Raw genomic sequence first — 15464 nt, forward strand, 5'->3', positions numbered from 1 at the left:
GTGACCAGAGGTCAGTGGAATGCTCCTTGCAGGTCGCTGGGCGAATAAACCATGTCTGTTCAGTCGTCTGTAGACAGTGTGTCTGGTGACAACTGTTTCAGTGGCTGCGGCAATGTCCTGAGCAAGGCTACCTGCAGTACTCCGTGCTGTCTGCGGGCACTGATGGTGAGATATCGGTCTTCTTGTGGTGTTGTTCACCGTGGACGTCCCGTAATGTAGCGCCTAGACACGTTTCCTGTCTGCTGGAATCGTTGCCATAATCTTGAGATCATACTTTGTGGTACACGGAGGGCCCATGCTACGGCCTGTTGTGTTTGACCAGCCTCCAGTCGCCCTAGTATTCTACCCCTCATAACGTCATCAATATGTGTCCTTTGAGCCATTTTCAACACACAGTCACCATTAGCACGTCTGAAAACGTCTGCACACTTACTATCTGCACCGTACTCTGACATGCGCCATCACACCTCTGCGTATGTGGACTGCTGCCAGCGCCACCGTGCGACGACCGCAGGTCAAATGCACCTCATGGTCATACCCCGAGGTGATTTAAACCCGCAAACCACGCACCAGAGCGTTGTTTCACTATGTATCAGCATTAGCCTTAATTTATGAGCGTGGGTGTAGCAGGGCCAGCGGCAGCGATGCCCTCCCTCCCACAGCCACACACACGCTGTCTAGTCGCAGCTCCAATATCATCGTTGTTGCTGTTGTACGAGCTGGACTGCGTTTATTGCTGCATCATTTGTAATGAGTCTATTCGACTGGAGAAATACAAGTAATTTTCTGTGCATTGTGTTTTCGTTTCTGCTCCTGTCCAGCTTTCCTGCTGTCGCCCTCCTCTCCTTACCGTTGCGTACGGGATTTGTAAACAACAGATGTGACAAAAGTCATAGGATACCCCCTACTATCTTGTTGGGCCTCCTTTTGCCTGTTTTAGTCCAGCAACTCGACGAGACATGGACTCAGAAAAGTCATTGGAAGTCTCCTGTGCCAACCTCTTCAGCTCAGAGTAACACCTGCAATCTACATCCTCAGTTATTTGCTAAATTTATTCCGATCTTTGTCTTCCCGTGCAGTTTTCACCCTCTACAGTTTCCTCTAGTACCTTGGAAATTATTCCGCAATATCTTAACAGAAGTTCTACTATCGTGTCACTTCTTCCTGCCAGTCTTTTGCATATACTGTACATTCTTTTCCTCGCCGATTCCCCAGAGATCGTCCTCCTTCCTTACCTTATAGGTCCACTATGTCTTCAACATTCTTTTCTAGCACTATGTCTCAAATGCCTCGATTCTATTCTTTTCCGGTTTTTCCACAGTCCATGCTTCATTACCACAGCATGATGTGCCCCCAAACGTAGATTCTCAGAGGTTTGTTCCTCAAATTAAGACCTATGTTTGATATTAGCAGACTGTTCCTGGCCAGGAATGCCCTTTTTGTCAGTGCTGGCTTGCTTTTAATGTCCTACTTGCTCCGCCAGTCATGGGTTATTTTGCTGCCTAGGCAGCAGAATTCGTTAACTTCATCTACCTCGTGTTCACAACCCTGATGTTAAGTTTCTCGCTCTTTTCATTTCTGATTTTGGTCATTACTTTCGTCTTTCTTTTATTTACTCTCAGTCCAAACCCTTTACCCATCAGACTGTTCATCCTATTCAGCAGACCCTGTAATTCTTCTCATTCGCCGAGGATAGTAACGCCATCAGCGAATCTTATCATACATATTCTTTCACCTTCAATTTTATTTCCACTCTTGAACTTTTCCTTTATTTCCGCCATTGCTTCTTCGATGTATACATTGAACAGTAGGGGCGAAACACTACACCCCTGTCTTACACCCTTTTTAATCCGAGCGCTTCGTTCTTGGTCCACTTTCCCTCTTGGTTTTTTGTACATATTATATATTATCCGTCTTTCCCTGCAGCTTACCCCTACTTTCCACAGAATTTCGAACATCTTGCACCATTTTACATTGTCGAACGCTTTTTCCAGATCGACAAATCCTATGAACGTGTCTTGATTTTTGTTTAGCCTTGTTTCCATTATCAACCGCAACATCATCTCTCGTGGCTTCACGTCTCCCGAACCGGAACTGATCGTCCTCTAACACACACAAAGATAGCAGTCTGGAAAGTAAAGCATCTGGTAAGCTGTTAACGATGAGCTCGGAAGCAGGCTTGATGAAGCGGACAAAAAATTCCGAACTCTTTGAACCTATGTCAAATGCGAGGCAAAATTTTGTGTAGGAAGAGCGGAAGCATAGATGGCTCTTCATCCACATGGTTTGCATTTCATGCGAAGAGTGTCATAATATCTCGAGACGTCCCTAAAATAGTCGTAATATGTTAACTATCGGGAAACCTGCTTGTACGACATATTCCAAACTATGTTTCAACATTCTAGTAGAACTCTGGAACAGTTACGTGTCCAGCATTAGTTCAGTAAAGCATTCTGCTTACTTAAAAAAAAAGCGCATCCACAAAGCCCAATTTCTCTTCTTCTTTGAAATTTGATTATTTGCGTGATGCAAAAGCAGGAGCTCGCACCCACACACTAGCTTGTGTTCGTCCATATTGTGACAGTAGAGTGGCTATTGTGTGAACACTTCTGGCCTGGAAATTTATTGCCCCAAACATTGCCAATCAACAGCCACCGCTAATGTGTTAGTATTAGAGGCTGCAATTCTTGTGGCCACAATGTCGCCGTCCAATATTGTCGAGATACATTGTTGGTAATATGAAATTTTTGTGACCAGTGTAAACGTATCTTAACGCACGCCTTTGCAAAGACGTTCGGTTCAGATGTGGTTCAACTACTGGTGCTGGAAAATTTTCGCTGCCAGTCTTTGGTCAGCGGGAAGAGGAGAGGTGATGGCGCAAATTTTCTAATCACCAGTCCTTGCACCAGTGTCCTGGATTAAACTCCAAACCTCTCCACCTGTCTCAGGAAGTGAGAGCATATTACACTGTTGATGGTGATCCGTTCGTCGGACGAAGACTTCAAGCTCGGTGGCCCCCGTGGTGTAATTCGAGAGTTGTAGGCTATGTGCTGGCTCCGGGTTCCACCGTCTCCCTTACCTTCATCCATTACAACACAAACCCAACTGTACACCGTACAAGTACTCCTCAACAGGAGACACACATCTAACACTCCGTAATAGGTCGAAGGAAGGCCACGATAAACCACATATACTAGAACCTTGCTTGGAAGGGCTAATCAGGATTTCTGCATCTGCTCCCCTACGCTCATTCCCTAAGTATGGGACCTCTTTGACTTTTGAATGTTCAAATAAAACAGCCGCAGGTCGTGCACCATTTGATTCGCTATTACTGGTTTTCCTCGTTACATCTGTGGAAATTACAGTATTTAACAACAATACCCGATAATCACTAAAAGTCGACTTGTAACATATTAACTTACTATCATTGCCCTAGTGGTAACACGGTGGGATGTTAAAAGCATCGCTCTGCACCACAGTGGAACACGAAGTGGTTTGTGTCGGATACGTAATGTTTATTGTGAGCTCATAGGTTGCATTTGTGATTTAAGTTGATGAAGTTATTACATATCGTTTGGAACGTAAGATTCATATCGATAAGTATAAATCATATACTTGTAGATTTTTGTATAACACCTCATTAAACAGGCTGAAAAATCCATTCAGATTGAACGCACTCGGCTCATTTGATAGGTTCTGCAGGTTTCTTTTCTTTCCCGTAAATATTTACAGCTTATCTAGCGCGTTTAACAACGACCCTTCAATTACAGTGTGAATTACACAGATCCCGTCCTGAATCTCTCCTATGTTATTCTGAGAGACACAGTTTTTGTGTAATTGTTTCTACGGTGTCATTAACTGGTAAATTCGTAAATATATTAAGCACATATCATGAGGCAAATACTGCGTTTTGTGAAACACGGATAACACTGTGCTTGCCCTGCTGATGTTTAATCTGAATATTAATTACAGCTCTCGCTGTGTCCTCCAGCAGACGATGCGTCTGCATCGTCAGGCAAAATAGAAGTTGCTACGAGACCCTATACGGCAACACTGCACAAACTATATAAATGAGAGTACAATGTACCGTTGTTTAATGTTATGATTGAAAAATATGTCAACGTAAAATATTTTCTGGATTCCGCTCGAAAATGGTTGTAAGGCCAAAATATGTAGTAGTGGATTTTGTTAATAAATAATTTTTAACAGACAAAGGCTACAAATATATCTCTTTTTTATGAACACCTACAACAAATTAAACAACTGCCATTCTGACTAATGATGATCAGGTACACTGAAACTGTTAACTAATTTATATTTATTTATCAGCACTACAGGGTGTTACTCAAAAATTGCTTTCTTTATATTCTTACAAGGTGTTGGGGCGCCGCCCGCACAAAACATAAAGTCTGACCTAAGAGATAATTTTGAGCAAGCAATGATTGTTGCACTATCGCCTCAAAAAAGAGCGCTGAAACGTCGACAAACTAAACAATTAGTACAAATTCGTGCGTCCGTAAAAATACTGGTACAACATTCACTGTCATGCTTAAGAGAAAGATATTGGCGAGAATACGACACTACATTTTGGTGTTTCGTAAAATCAGTACATATGTCGAAGACTTCTACCCAGTCAGTCGTCGACCAGTCTGATGTGCAATAGAAGACAGAAAAATTAAAGCAGAAGTTTCAAATTTCGCCTTTAAAAAAATAATTCATGCAAGAGGATCTACGGGCATACCATTGTTTGATTGTCTCATTAAATCGCGTATGGAACTAAGAGAAATACTCATTCCTGGCGTTGAGAAGCAACTGAAAGGTTCGCAAACAAATAAGTCTCCAGTAACGGACGGAATCCCAGATCAGTATTGTAGAGAGTACTCTTCACCATTAGCCCCTCACCAACTTCCATTTGTCGCGAATCTCTCGCTCAGCTCAAAGTCTCAAGTGACAGGGAGAAAGCTCCGGTAACTCCTGTATATAAGAAGGCTAAAAGAATGGATCCGTCAAATAACATATCAATACCGTCAACATCAGTTTGCTGCAGAATTATTGAACATTTTCTGAATTCGAATATAAAAACTTCTATGGCATCCACTGTAAAATGCTCTGTACGCATACTCCCAGACAACTGATGAATTTGACTGCTTGTAGCGGTTGTTCCAGTTATTGTTATCATACAATAACAGGTTTTTCGGCTGTTTGTATCCAGTACGTTTCATTTCTTTATGTTGAAAGTCAACTGTCAACAGTTACACGGAACATTGATCGTCTGCAGGTCTTTCTACATTTTAAGACAATTTTCTAGGCTTCTTACATCTCCATATACAATCTTGTCACCCGCGAACAGCGTCTTGGAGTTTCCGACGGTGCCCACTGGGACACTTATACATAAATTACGAACAGTAACTGACTTGTAACACTCCCCATAGGCACACCCAATGGCTAATGGCTCTAAGCACTATAGCACCTAACATCTGAGGTCATCAGTCCCCTAGACTTAGAACTACTCAAACCTAACTAACCTAAGGACATCACACGCACCCGTGCCCGAGGCAGGATTCGAACCTGCGACCGTAGCAGCAGCGCTGTTTCGGACTTAAGCGTCAAGAACCGCTCTGCCACAGCGGGCGGCTGGGCACACCCAAATATACTTTTCCGTCTCAAGATTTATCTCCGTTGTGGTTCGAAATATTATTCCCTTCAGTCACAAGAGTGGTCGGATATTCCATATGGGTGTAATTTGTTCATTAGACGGCATTGCGGAACTGTATCGAATGCCTTCCGGAAGACAAGGAATACGTCAATACACATGGACGCGTATATCCATGGCCTTCTGAGTCTCGGGAACGAACAGAGCGAGCCGGGTTTCACACGGTCGTTATTTGTGGAATCCATGTTGACTCGTATGGAGAAGATTTTCGGTTTCCAGAAAGGTAATAATAAGCGAGCATAAAACGTGTTCCAAAATTCTAAAAAATAGCCCTATGCGTCTATTTGAGACCTCTTCCTGAAATCGGAAGTGACCCGCGTATCTTTCCAATCACTTAGAATAATTCGTTTCCCTTGCTAATAGAAATTCTTTCGCGTGAACGGTACACAATCGTACAGATATCCCGTCAGGTCCAGTGACCTTTCTTCTGTTGAGCGATTTTAATTGGTTTTCTATCCATTTATCACCTATTTCGATATCTGACATTTCAGCTTTCGTGCGACAACTGTAAGAATGAACCGCAATAAGATCTTCCTCAGTGAAAAATTATGGAAAATGGAATTTAGTATCTCGGCGTCTCTGTGTCATCTATCTTTTCGTTGCCATTGTAGTCACAGAGTCTATTTACAGATGAGAAGAAAATTTCTCTGGGTTTTCTGTTACATGTGTAGAATTTAAACTTCTCGTACGTGCTGACGCGTTAACTGGGCGTCCGACGTGTGGCACAGGTAACGTGTTGTTCTGCTTCATCGCACTGGATTTCCATGAACGTGCACGAACTGTAGATTGGCAATAAGATGTGGGTGCGAGATACCCAGGAAAAACGCCAACGCATCTTGAGTGGCATTATCTGCGTCGTTGAAATGGCAAAAGTTTTTCAATTAAATTTCATTATTTTGAGTTCATTCCTGAAAAACACACACGCATATACTCGACTTCAAACGGGTTAATACATTACTACAAGAATGGAATTTCCTGTCCGTTCCAATTAATTGATACAAAATTCGGTGCCGTAAACAAATTGGCTGCAGTCGTAAACTCTAGTGGTATGTGTTACAGCGTGCTCAGCAATCAAGTTTATTATCGCTGCGTACACCTGCCTCATAGAAATCTCAAATAATTCCAATAAAATCTATACCTCCACAATACCTCGCGATACATCAAACTTCTCAATTCAGATCTCGTAACGGGAAAGTAAATTTTCATGAAAGTGCAAGTACATTATGAATATCTGTTGATAACTCCCCTCTTTCGACGAGACAGCGTAATTGCAAAACCCAGGCGCTAACCTAGCGGCAATGCAAAGAAGTCCACCAGGGGACCGAGCGAGGTGGCGCAGTAGTTAGCAAACTGGACTCGCATTCGGGAGGACAACGGTTCAAACCCGCGTCCGGCCATTCTGATTTAGGTTTTCCGTGATTTCCTTAAATCACTTCAGGCAAATGTCGGGATGGTTCCTTTGAAAGGACACGGTCGATTTCCTTGCCAAATCCAAGCTTGTGCTCCGTCTCTAATGACCTCGTTGTCGACGGGACGTTAAATATTAATCTCCTCCTCCTCTACCGGTGGAAGGAAAGTTCCTTAGTGAGCATTTCCAGCCAGCGAGCTTACAAGTCCTTCAAGCTCGGCTTGCTATAACGTCACCTACTAATCGCGCTCTGTTGGTGCCAGCAATGGGATGGGATGATGACATCAAATAGGTGCATCAAAAAAAAAATGGATTTCTGCTTTTTCGTCAGTCACTGTCATTATTCGCGGTTTCCAGTAAATTATGTCTTTTGCACCATAATGTGATAGCCCTTTTGTAAAATGAACGAATCTTGTATGAGTATTGGCCTTAAGGGTTTTTGGTCAGCATTGGCCTCCGGTAGTCTGATTTTTTCCTGTCGCTTATCGTTTCTTTCACGTCTGGAAACAACTGGTATATATGAAAAATGATAAAATATGTTGTTCGTGAGTCCGCTGCCTCCAACAATTTTTTGATGGATAGTTGTCCTTCATTTGTTGTGCGATTGGCCAGTTTCGACTCTAAGTCATCTTCCAGCACCTACAAAAAAATCATGAACATGGACGAGTATCACATTAAAATATATACACTGTAGAATATCGTTAACCATAACTGTAATTGCGTTTACATTTCATAGAGGCAGTCTTACTTACTCATATGCAGTACACTATACGCCCGATGTGTTGTGGAATACAATCGAGAAAACCATTCCACATGTTCATCCATACGTTAAATAATACATCTGCATTTCGGTATGAGATCGAAAATATAGTACTAGATGCAAATAACCACTTCATCCCATGTGTAAACCACAAGTCCTTCACATTCAGATCGTGGCCGAAATCAGCTGCTGTAATTTCTAGCAAAGAATACACTGAACGATAAGACATAGGACTATCGATAACCTACTTCTCTACATATTACATGCTTTGCTGGCGTACCACTAACTGCAATTTAATCTTACGTCTAAAAACGGATTTTGCGAAACGTTTGTTACAACATCAAAATATACAAGGTATGTTTCACGAAAACTGTTTTTAGTAATGTTAAATAACTGGCTAGGTACGTAAGTTCGAAATGTCAAAGGAAGGCAACAGAAAATCACTTCCAGTAGGGCCATTACTATTACAGCACCGTTGTACTCATATTGGTCATTGGATGGAGACCGCCTTTCTCTTTTGTTTTCATTGGTGCATGTATAATTTTACCTGTAACGTACTGTTTGCATATCTTTGAGAGGACGTGTGTAGCACTTCTTACAGTATTCATTACATGGACTCAGCACTGTATTGTTGAGTCTAGCGTGAAGTTCATGTTGTTGCCGATAAAACCGTATTCCCTAAAAGGAGAAAAGTGAGGAAGATTAGTCTTTAAAATACTTTCGACGACGAAGACGTTAAAAATGAACCACAAATTCTATTGGAAAGGCTGGGGTAGAATAGTGACCCAAGCAATTTATGTAAACTCGGTGTACAGTATCTGGATACGGCGAAGGGGCATTTCGACAGAAAGCTTAATATGAATGCTGCAAAGTAACCATAACACCATATCTCTCGGTAAATTCCTTAGTTGTTTTTTCTGTTCCGTTTAACTATTTCTGTCGCTATCATAGTGCCGGAATTTATTCTCGTTTCAATTTATTCGGTGGTTTTCGTTTGCGTTTTCTGTTATGTTTTTCTGATTACCTTACTTCTTTCGCTACTAGCTATCTCTCTGGCCCCCGTGTTTATGGGTTTAATTGATTCTCACGAAGTTGGTGACTTGAATGTACAATGAGAACACAAGTCCGCAGTATTCTGTTGGAACATCTTGTCGTTTGCAGGCGACAATGTTGGTTGTTGATCAAAAAGCCAACTAAGTCACTGAAAAACAATGCTGATTCAAGCACCAATACAAAATGGGTACCAAACGATTCTGTTGACCGTTTAGCAATAGTGCGTACCTGTGAAAGGTGACGGAAATAATGCTAAAAAGATGGGACATGACATTTGATGTGAAATAGAGAAGGAGATATAGAAAATATGGTCAAGATAAAAAGTCGTAGGAACACTGCAGTGTTCAGTGTGCTATTCACTAATCCTCAAGTTTACGTGTCCTAACGATTTCTTCAAGAACAGCCTTCGCCTCAAATAGTGTGGTGTTTATACCTACAAGGAAACATCACCATCTCGACGGCATATTTTGAGGGAGAAAAAAGAACGCTTGCAAGATATCAGCCCCAGTAATCGATCCCCTGAGAGAATTTGGGCTGTAATTTCGATAGTACGCAGTTATAGCCTTTTGAAAGTACAGCTCTTAAACCCCACGCGATCCGGTTGTTTGTCAATCGCTCTGCCCTACTGCAGGCGAAGTACTCTATAGGTTCTAGGAACAGTGAAAGTGAGGGAAGGGGAGGGGAGGGGAGAAGTGGACGTTTCTGCACAATGTATATCTGCCCAATATATTTTGAAATCCCGCTCCACGCGAAAAATAGTAACGTATATGAAACTATTCTAGAGTAACGTATATGTTCAATATTATTTTAACATTATTCCTGTACTGATATTCTGGAGCTCCAAATCAAAATTCACAAACGTACGCACCTAAAGAATAATTATGAAATTAAGTTAATGATTTTCAATTTACACTTTAATGATGCAAATCATGTTGACGAATAGCGCATCTCCCGCAAACGTACTTCACTTTGTCGGTGCCAGTTTTAAAAACCAAAGAAAAAAAGGCACCAAAGCAATGTTAATTTTAAAATTGCTGTAGGCTACTTCTTTAAAGACATACTAATCCATTTTCATTCATTTGCACTGCGCTTGTGAATCGCAACATAAAAATGTTCAAAGAGGTCTCTGGCACCAGCTGTAGATCTGAAACCGAGCACTGGGATAGAATGAACAGAGAATATTACCGAAGCCAAAACAGTATTTCACAGTACTTCGTGCTCGGGACTATGCGGCTGCAGTGTAGAGCAGCAAATGCTTATCAAAGCTCTTCGCGAAAGTTAAAAAGCTATACTTTTAGAAACTCGAACTATCAGAATCATGGCCAAAATTCTCGCGGGGACTCGATTTCTGGTGCTGATATCTTGCAAATTTATTTTTTTCTTGTTAAATTATGAGATCGAGTTGCTGATGTTTCTTGTAGAAAATCTTGAAAAATCTGGGGTTTCCTGTCTGTGTACAAAACGCAGAGCAAAGTGCTCAGATGTTAGAAGAGTTACCATTTGACACTATTGTTTCTGTTGTGCAAACTCTGCTGTCTATGTATCTGACAAGGGGACCTTACAGTCTCGGAAGTTCAGTTCGGGCTGAGATTTTACTGGTTAGTAGTATACATCAAGTGTGTCCACTCATTAGAAATGAGGAGCGCACTAGCCAGAAGACTCCGAGAAAAATGGCTCTAAAGTTCATACACTGGTCACTTTATACGCGATGGCAGCACAGCGAAATGGCTGCGCTTGCCATGCGGGCCACCTAAGTTCGAACGTACCTTCCTGTAGCTTTTTAATTACTTTTTAAACTATTTTAAAAGGTATAACAACTATGACCTAAATTATTATCAATTAAATCACTAAAAAATTTATCTTATTTATGAAATGATTGCTACAGTTAATTAACATACAGTCCGAATTCTTCTTAAAAAGTTGATTAATTTCATATGCGATTTTGATAGATGTAAATTAAAGCTTTAAGCACCACTTTATCAAAATTTCGGGTAGTGTTTTATTTATATGCAATATCATCTTCATTTGTCAATTTCGCATTTTACATACAAGCATCTGAACGATATTTATCACAAAAACATTGAAAACCAAAAATATTTTCATGTCCTGCAAAATGTTGTTATAATTTTTAAAACAATAAAAAAAAACAAAATTCAAAGTTACCCAAAGGAAGGATCTAATCGGAATCGCCTTCAAACAAGTCCACTGCTGGTGAATCCATTTCGCTGTACTACCATAGCCTACAAGTTAACCCGTATATGAGCTCCCTGTAAAATTTTGGCGCCGTGTTACTCGGAATCTTCCTGCTAGTGCGCCTTAGAACTTTTACGGGTGGACACCCTTGAGGTAATTACTGATCTGCGAGGTTTCAGCCCGAACGGAGTTTCCGAGACCGTAAGGTCCCCTCGTGAGTTCGTCTGCACTTAATGCGTCATTTCTAATCTGTGCTTGTATGACAATCGTAATGTTTTCTTCAAATATTCTGCTAGTGGGCCGTGACTGAAACGCGACAGTCAAGTTTTTATAGTAACGGGATTCTTGTTATTTTTCTCCCTGAATCAACGTCAAAGACGTGCTCAGTTTACGAATACTAACACAGATCAAATTCGTACGAGGGTCACTCCAAAAGAAATGCACACTTTTCTTGTAAAAATACAGTTTTCAGTCTGGATGTGTGAAAGTTTTACAGTGTGTAGACACATCCCTCCCGCTTGTTTTCAAACTTAGTTGAACCTGTTCCCGAGAGTGGCGCCGTCACAGCATGTCTTCAAGATGGCTGCTACACTTGACGTTCGTCAGAAGCAACGTGCTGTCATGGAATTCCTGTGCTGTGAAAACGAGACAATGGGAAACATCCACAAGAGGATGAAAAATATGTATGGAGATGCTGCTGTCGATCGCATTACAGTTAGTAGGTGGGCAAGCAGGTTACGTGATGAAATCGGGCACTGCAATATTGAGGATTGTCCTCGTAGCGGCAGGCCTCGTACTGCACACACTCCAGACAATTTGCAGAGAGTTAACGAACTGGTGACTGCTGACAGACGCAGCACAGTGAACGAATTATCAAGCTACGTTGGGATAGGGCTAGGAAGTGTTTGCAGAATACTGTAAGTGTTGGTGTTAAAAATGGTTTGTGCCGGGTGGGTTCCCAGGATGTCTCACAAAGAAACAAGAAAAACGGTATGCAGCGAACTTTTGGAACATTACGAGAATGGTGGAGATGAATTTCTTGGAAGAATTGTGACAGGTGATGAAACATGGCTCCATCATTTTTCACCAGAGACGAAGAGACTATCAATGGAGTGGCATCATGCAAATTTGCCCAAGAAAAAAAATTCAAAACCACACCTTCTGCTGGAAATGTTATGGCTACGGTGTTTTTCGATTCCGGAATACTCTTGGTTGTGGACACCATGCCAAGTGGAACCATCATAAATTCTGATGCATATGTGGCGACACTGAAGAAAGTTCAAGCTCGACTGGGTCGACCACATCGGCAAAAGAGGATGTTTTGCTGTTGCACGACAATGCACGGCCACATGTCAGTCAAAAAACGAAGGAAGCGGTAGCAAAACTCGGATGGACAACACTGAAACACCCGCCTTACAGTCCAGACCTGGCTCCATGTGACTCGTCTCTTTGGGAAACTGAAAGACTCTCATCGCGGAACGAGGCTCAAAAATGGTTCAAATGGTTCTGAGCACTATGGGACTTAACATCTGATGTCAACAGTCCCCTAGAACTTTGAACTACTTAAACCTAACTAACCTAAGGACATCACACATATCCATGCCCGAGGCAGGATTCGAACCTGCTACCGTAGCAGCAGCGCGGTTCCAGACTGTAGCGCCTAGAAACGCTCGGCCACAACGGCCGGCGTGGAACAAGGTTTGAAGATGATCACACCCTTGTGCACGCTGCCAAACATTGGCTCCAACAGGTTGGTCCAGAATTTTACCTTACTGGTATACAGTCGCTGGTTCCAAGGTGGCGTAAGGCAGTTGAGAGGGATGGAAATTGTGTGGAGAAATGGAAATATTGTTCCTAAAGGATGTATCTACACACTTTAAAACTTTCAAACATGTAGAATAAAACATGGATTTTAAAAAATAGTGTGCATTTCTTTTGGAGTGACCCTCGTACGAGGTGCATTCAAGTTCTAAGGCCTCCGATTTTTTTTCTAATTAACTACTCACCCGAAATCGATGAAACTGGCCTTACTTCTCGACGTAGTCGCCCTGCAGACGTACACATTTTTCACAACGCTGACACCATGATTCCATGGCAGCGGCGAAGGCTTCTTTAGGAGTTTGTTTTGACCACTGGAAAATCGCTGAGGCAATAGCAGCACGGCTGGTGAATGTGCGGCCACGGAGAGTGTCGTTCATTGTTGGAAAAAGCCAAAAGTCACTAGGAGCCAGGTCAGGTGAGTAGGGAGCATGAGGAATCACTTCAAAGTTGTTATCACGAAGAAACTGTTGCGTAACGTTAGCTTGATGTGCGGGTGCGTTGTCTTGGTGAAACAGCACACGCGCAGCCCTTCCCGTACGTTTTTGTTGCAGTGCAGGAAAGAATTTGTCCTTCAAAACATTTTCGTAGGATGCATCTGTTACCGTAGTGCCCTTTGGAACGCAATGAGTAAGGATTACGCCCTCGCTGTCCCAGAACATGGACACCATCATTTTTTCAGCACTGGCGCTTACCCGAAATTTTTTTGGTGGCGGTGAATCGGTGTGCTTCCATTGATCTGACTGGCGCTTTGTTTCTGGATTGAAAAATGGCATCCACGTCTCATCCATTGTCACAACCGACGAAAAGAAAGTCCCATTCGTGCTGTCGTTGCGCGTCAACATTGCTCGGCAACATGCCACACAGGCAGCCATGCGGTCGTCCGTCAGCATTCGTGGCACCCACCTGGATGATACTTTTCGCATTTTCAGGTCGTTATGCAGGAATGTGTGCACAGAACCCACAGAAATGCCAACTCTGAAGGCGATCTGTTCAACTGTCATTCGGCGATCCCCCAAAACAGTTCTCTCCACTTTCTCGATCATGTCGTCAGACCGGCTTGTGCGAGCCTGAGGTTGTTTTGGTTTGTTGTCACACGATGTTCTGCCTTCATTAAACTGTCGCACCCACGAACGCACTTTCGACACATCCATAACTCCATCACCACATGTCTCCTTCAACTGTCGATGAATTTCGATTGGTTTCACACCACGCAAATTCAGAAAACGAATGATTGCACGCTGTTCAAGTAAGAAAACGTCGCCATTTTAAGTATTTAAAACAGTTCTCATTCTCGCCGCTAGCGCTAAAATTCCATCTGCCGTACGGTGCTGCCATCTCTGGGACGTATTGACAATGAACGCGGCCTCATTTTAAAACAATGCGCATGTTTCTATCTCTTTCCAGTCCGGAGAAAAAAAATCGGAGGCCTTAGAACTTGAATGCACCTCGTACATAGAGAGTGACGTGTGTGTAAGCGTGTGGTGTTCCGGCTGTGCGCAGATGATCCTGCCGCCGCAGTCCGCGACCGCCATGCCGGCCGGCCGCGCGCCGTCTCTGTCCTCGTCGTCGTCGCCGTCGGCGGCGCCGTGCTCGCGGGCGCGCGTGGGCGGGGGCCGCCCGGTGGTGCAGTGGAGGCGGAGGCACGTGCGCGAGGGCCTGCTCGTCATCGACGAGGCGCAGCTGGCGCGCCTCATCAAGCGACAGCCCATCCACACGCTCTACCAGCTCGACCCCGAGCCCTTCGCCACGTGAGTACCACTCTATCCAATATCCATCTCGTGCGCTCCATCCTTTCTAAATCTCGACTTACTATGTAGACATACACATACATTTCTATATATAACGCCTGTATGTGTAGCCACGATATTTATACGTGTCTCGATAAGTGCTCACAGCCGAGATATTTGCACTTACCAAAAAAATGCTCTTAGCAAAGATATTTGCGCTCATCCACAATATTTACCTGAAACGTGAATTTACTTTCAAAACCTTTTCTTAAGAATTTATTTACTAGCGATTCATCAAGAACATTAGCACATTTAATCACACTATGTGAGCGTGGAAGTAGTTGCCAGTGGGTAACTGATGAAAACAAATCAATTTCTTTCAACAAATAGAAATTTTATTCCTAAAAGCGTTTTTTTTTTTTTTCAACAGATTTAAAATTATAATCAGAAAGCACCCTCTAAACATCAAGTTACAATTTATTCAGAGGCAAAAAGAACAAATTTTTGACAGTATGAGCTTTCGGGCTGAAAACCTTATCGCTCCCTTTCGACACGGCTGTAATCACGACCGCTCACAACAACCTCTGAAAGACTACACTGGTGCAAATCTGCAACACACAAGATTACTTTAAACTAAAATTTTTAACAACTCACACAATCACATAAACTATGCGCCCCGTAGGAGGGATGGAAATAGTACAAAACACTAACATTAAAAGATTAACTTGCCACCGAAGGTGCAATTTGATTAAAAAAAACTCTTACGGTTTAAACAAAAACCCATGAAAT

General features: G+C 42.6%; 1 protein-coding gene across 1 annotated transcript in view; it reads left to right on the plus strand.

Moving 5' to 3' along the window:
* LOC126176510 (serine/threonine-protein kinase par-1-like) overlaps nt 1-15464 on the plus strand; it is a 488353-nt gene that overhangs the window by 45083 nt on the left and 427806 nt on the right. Inside the window, exon 3 of the mRNA XM_049923666.1 lies at nt 14449-14696. Within this exon, the coding sequence (XP_049779623.1) occupies nt 14449-14696 (248 nt within the window). The remainder of the gene's footprint in view (nt 1-14448; nt 14697-15464) is intronic.

Source organism: Schistocerca cancellata, chromosome 3, assembly GCF_023864275.1.
Source record: "Schistocerca cancellata isolate TAMUIC-IGC-003103 chromosome 3, iqSchCanc2.1, whole genome shotgun sequence".
In the NCBI taxonomy this organism is placed as follows: domain Eukaryota; kingdom Metazoa; phylum Arthropoda; class Insecta; order Orthoptera; family Acrididae; genus Schistocerca; species Schistocerca cancellata.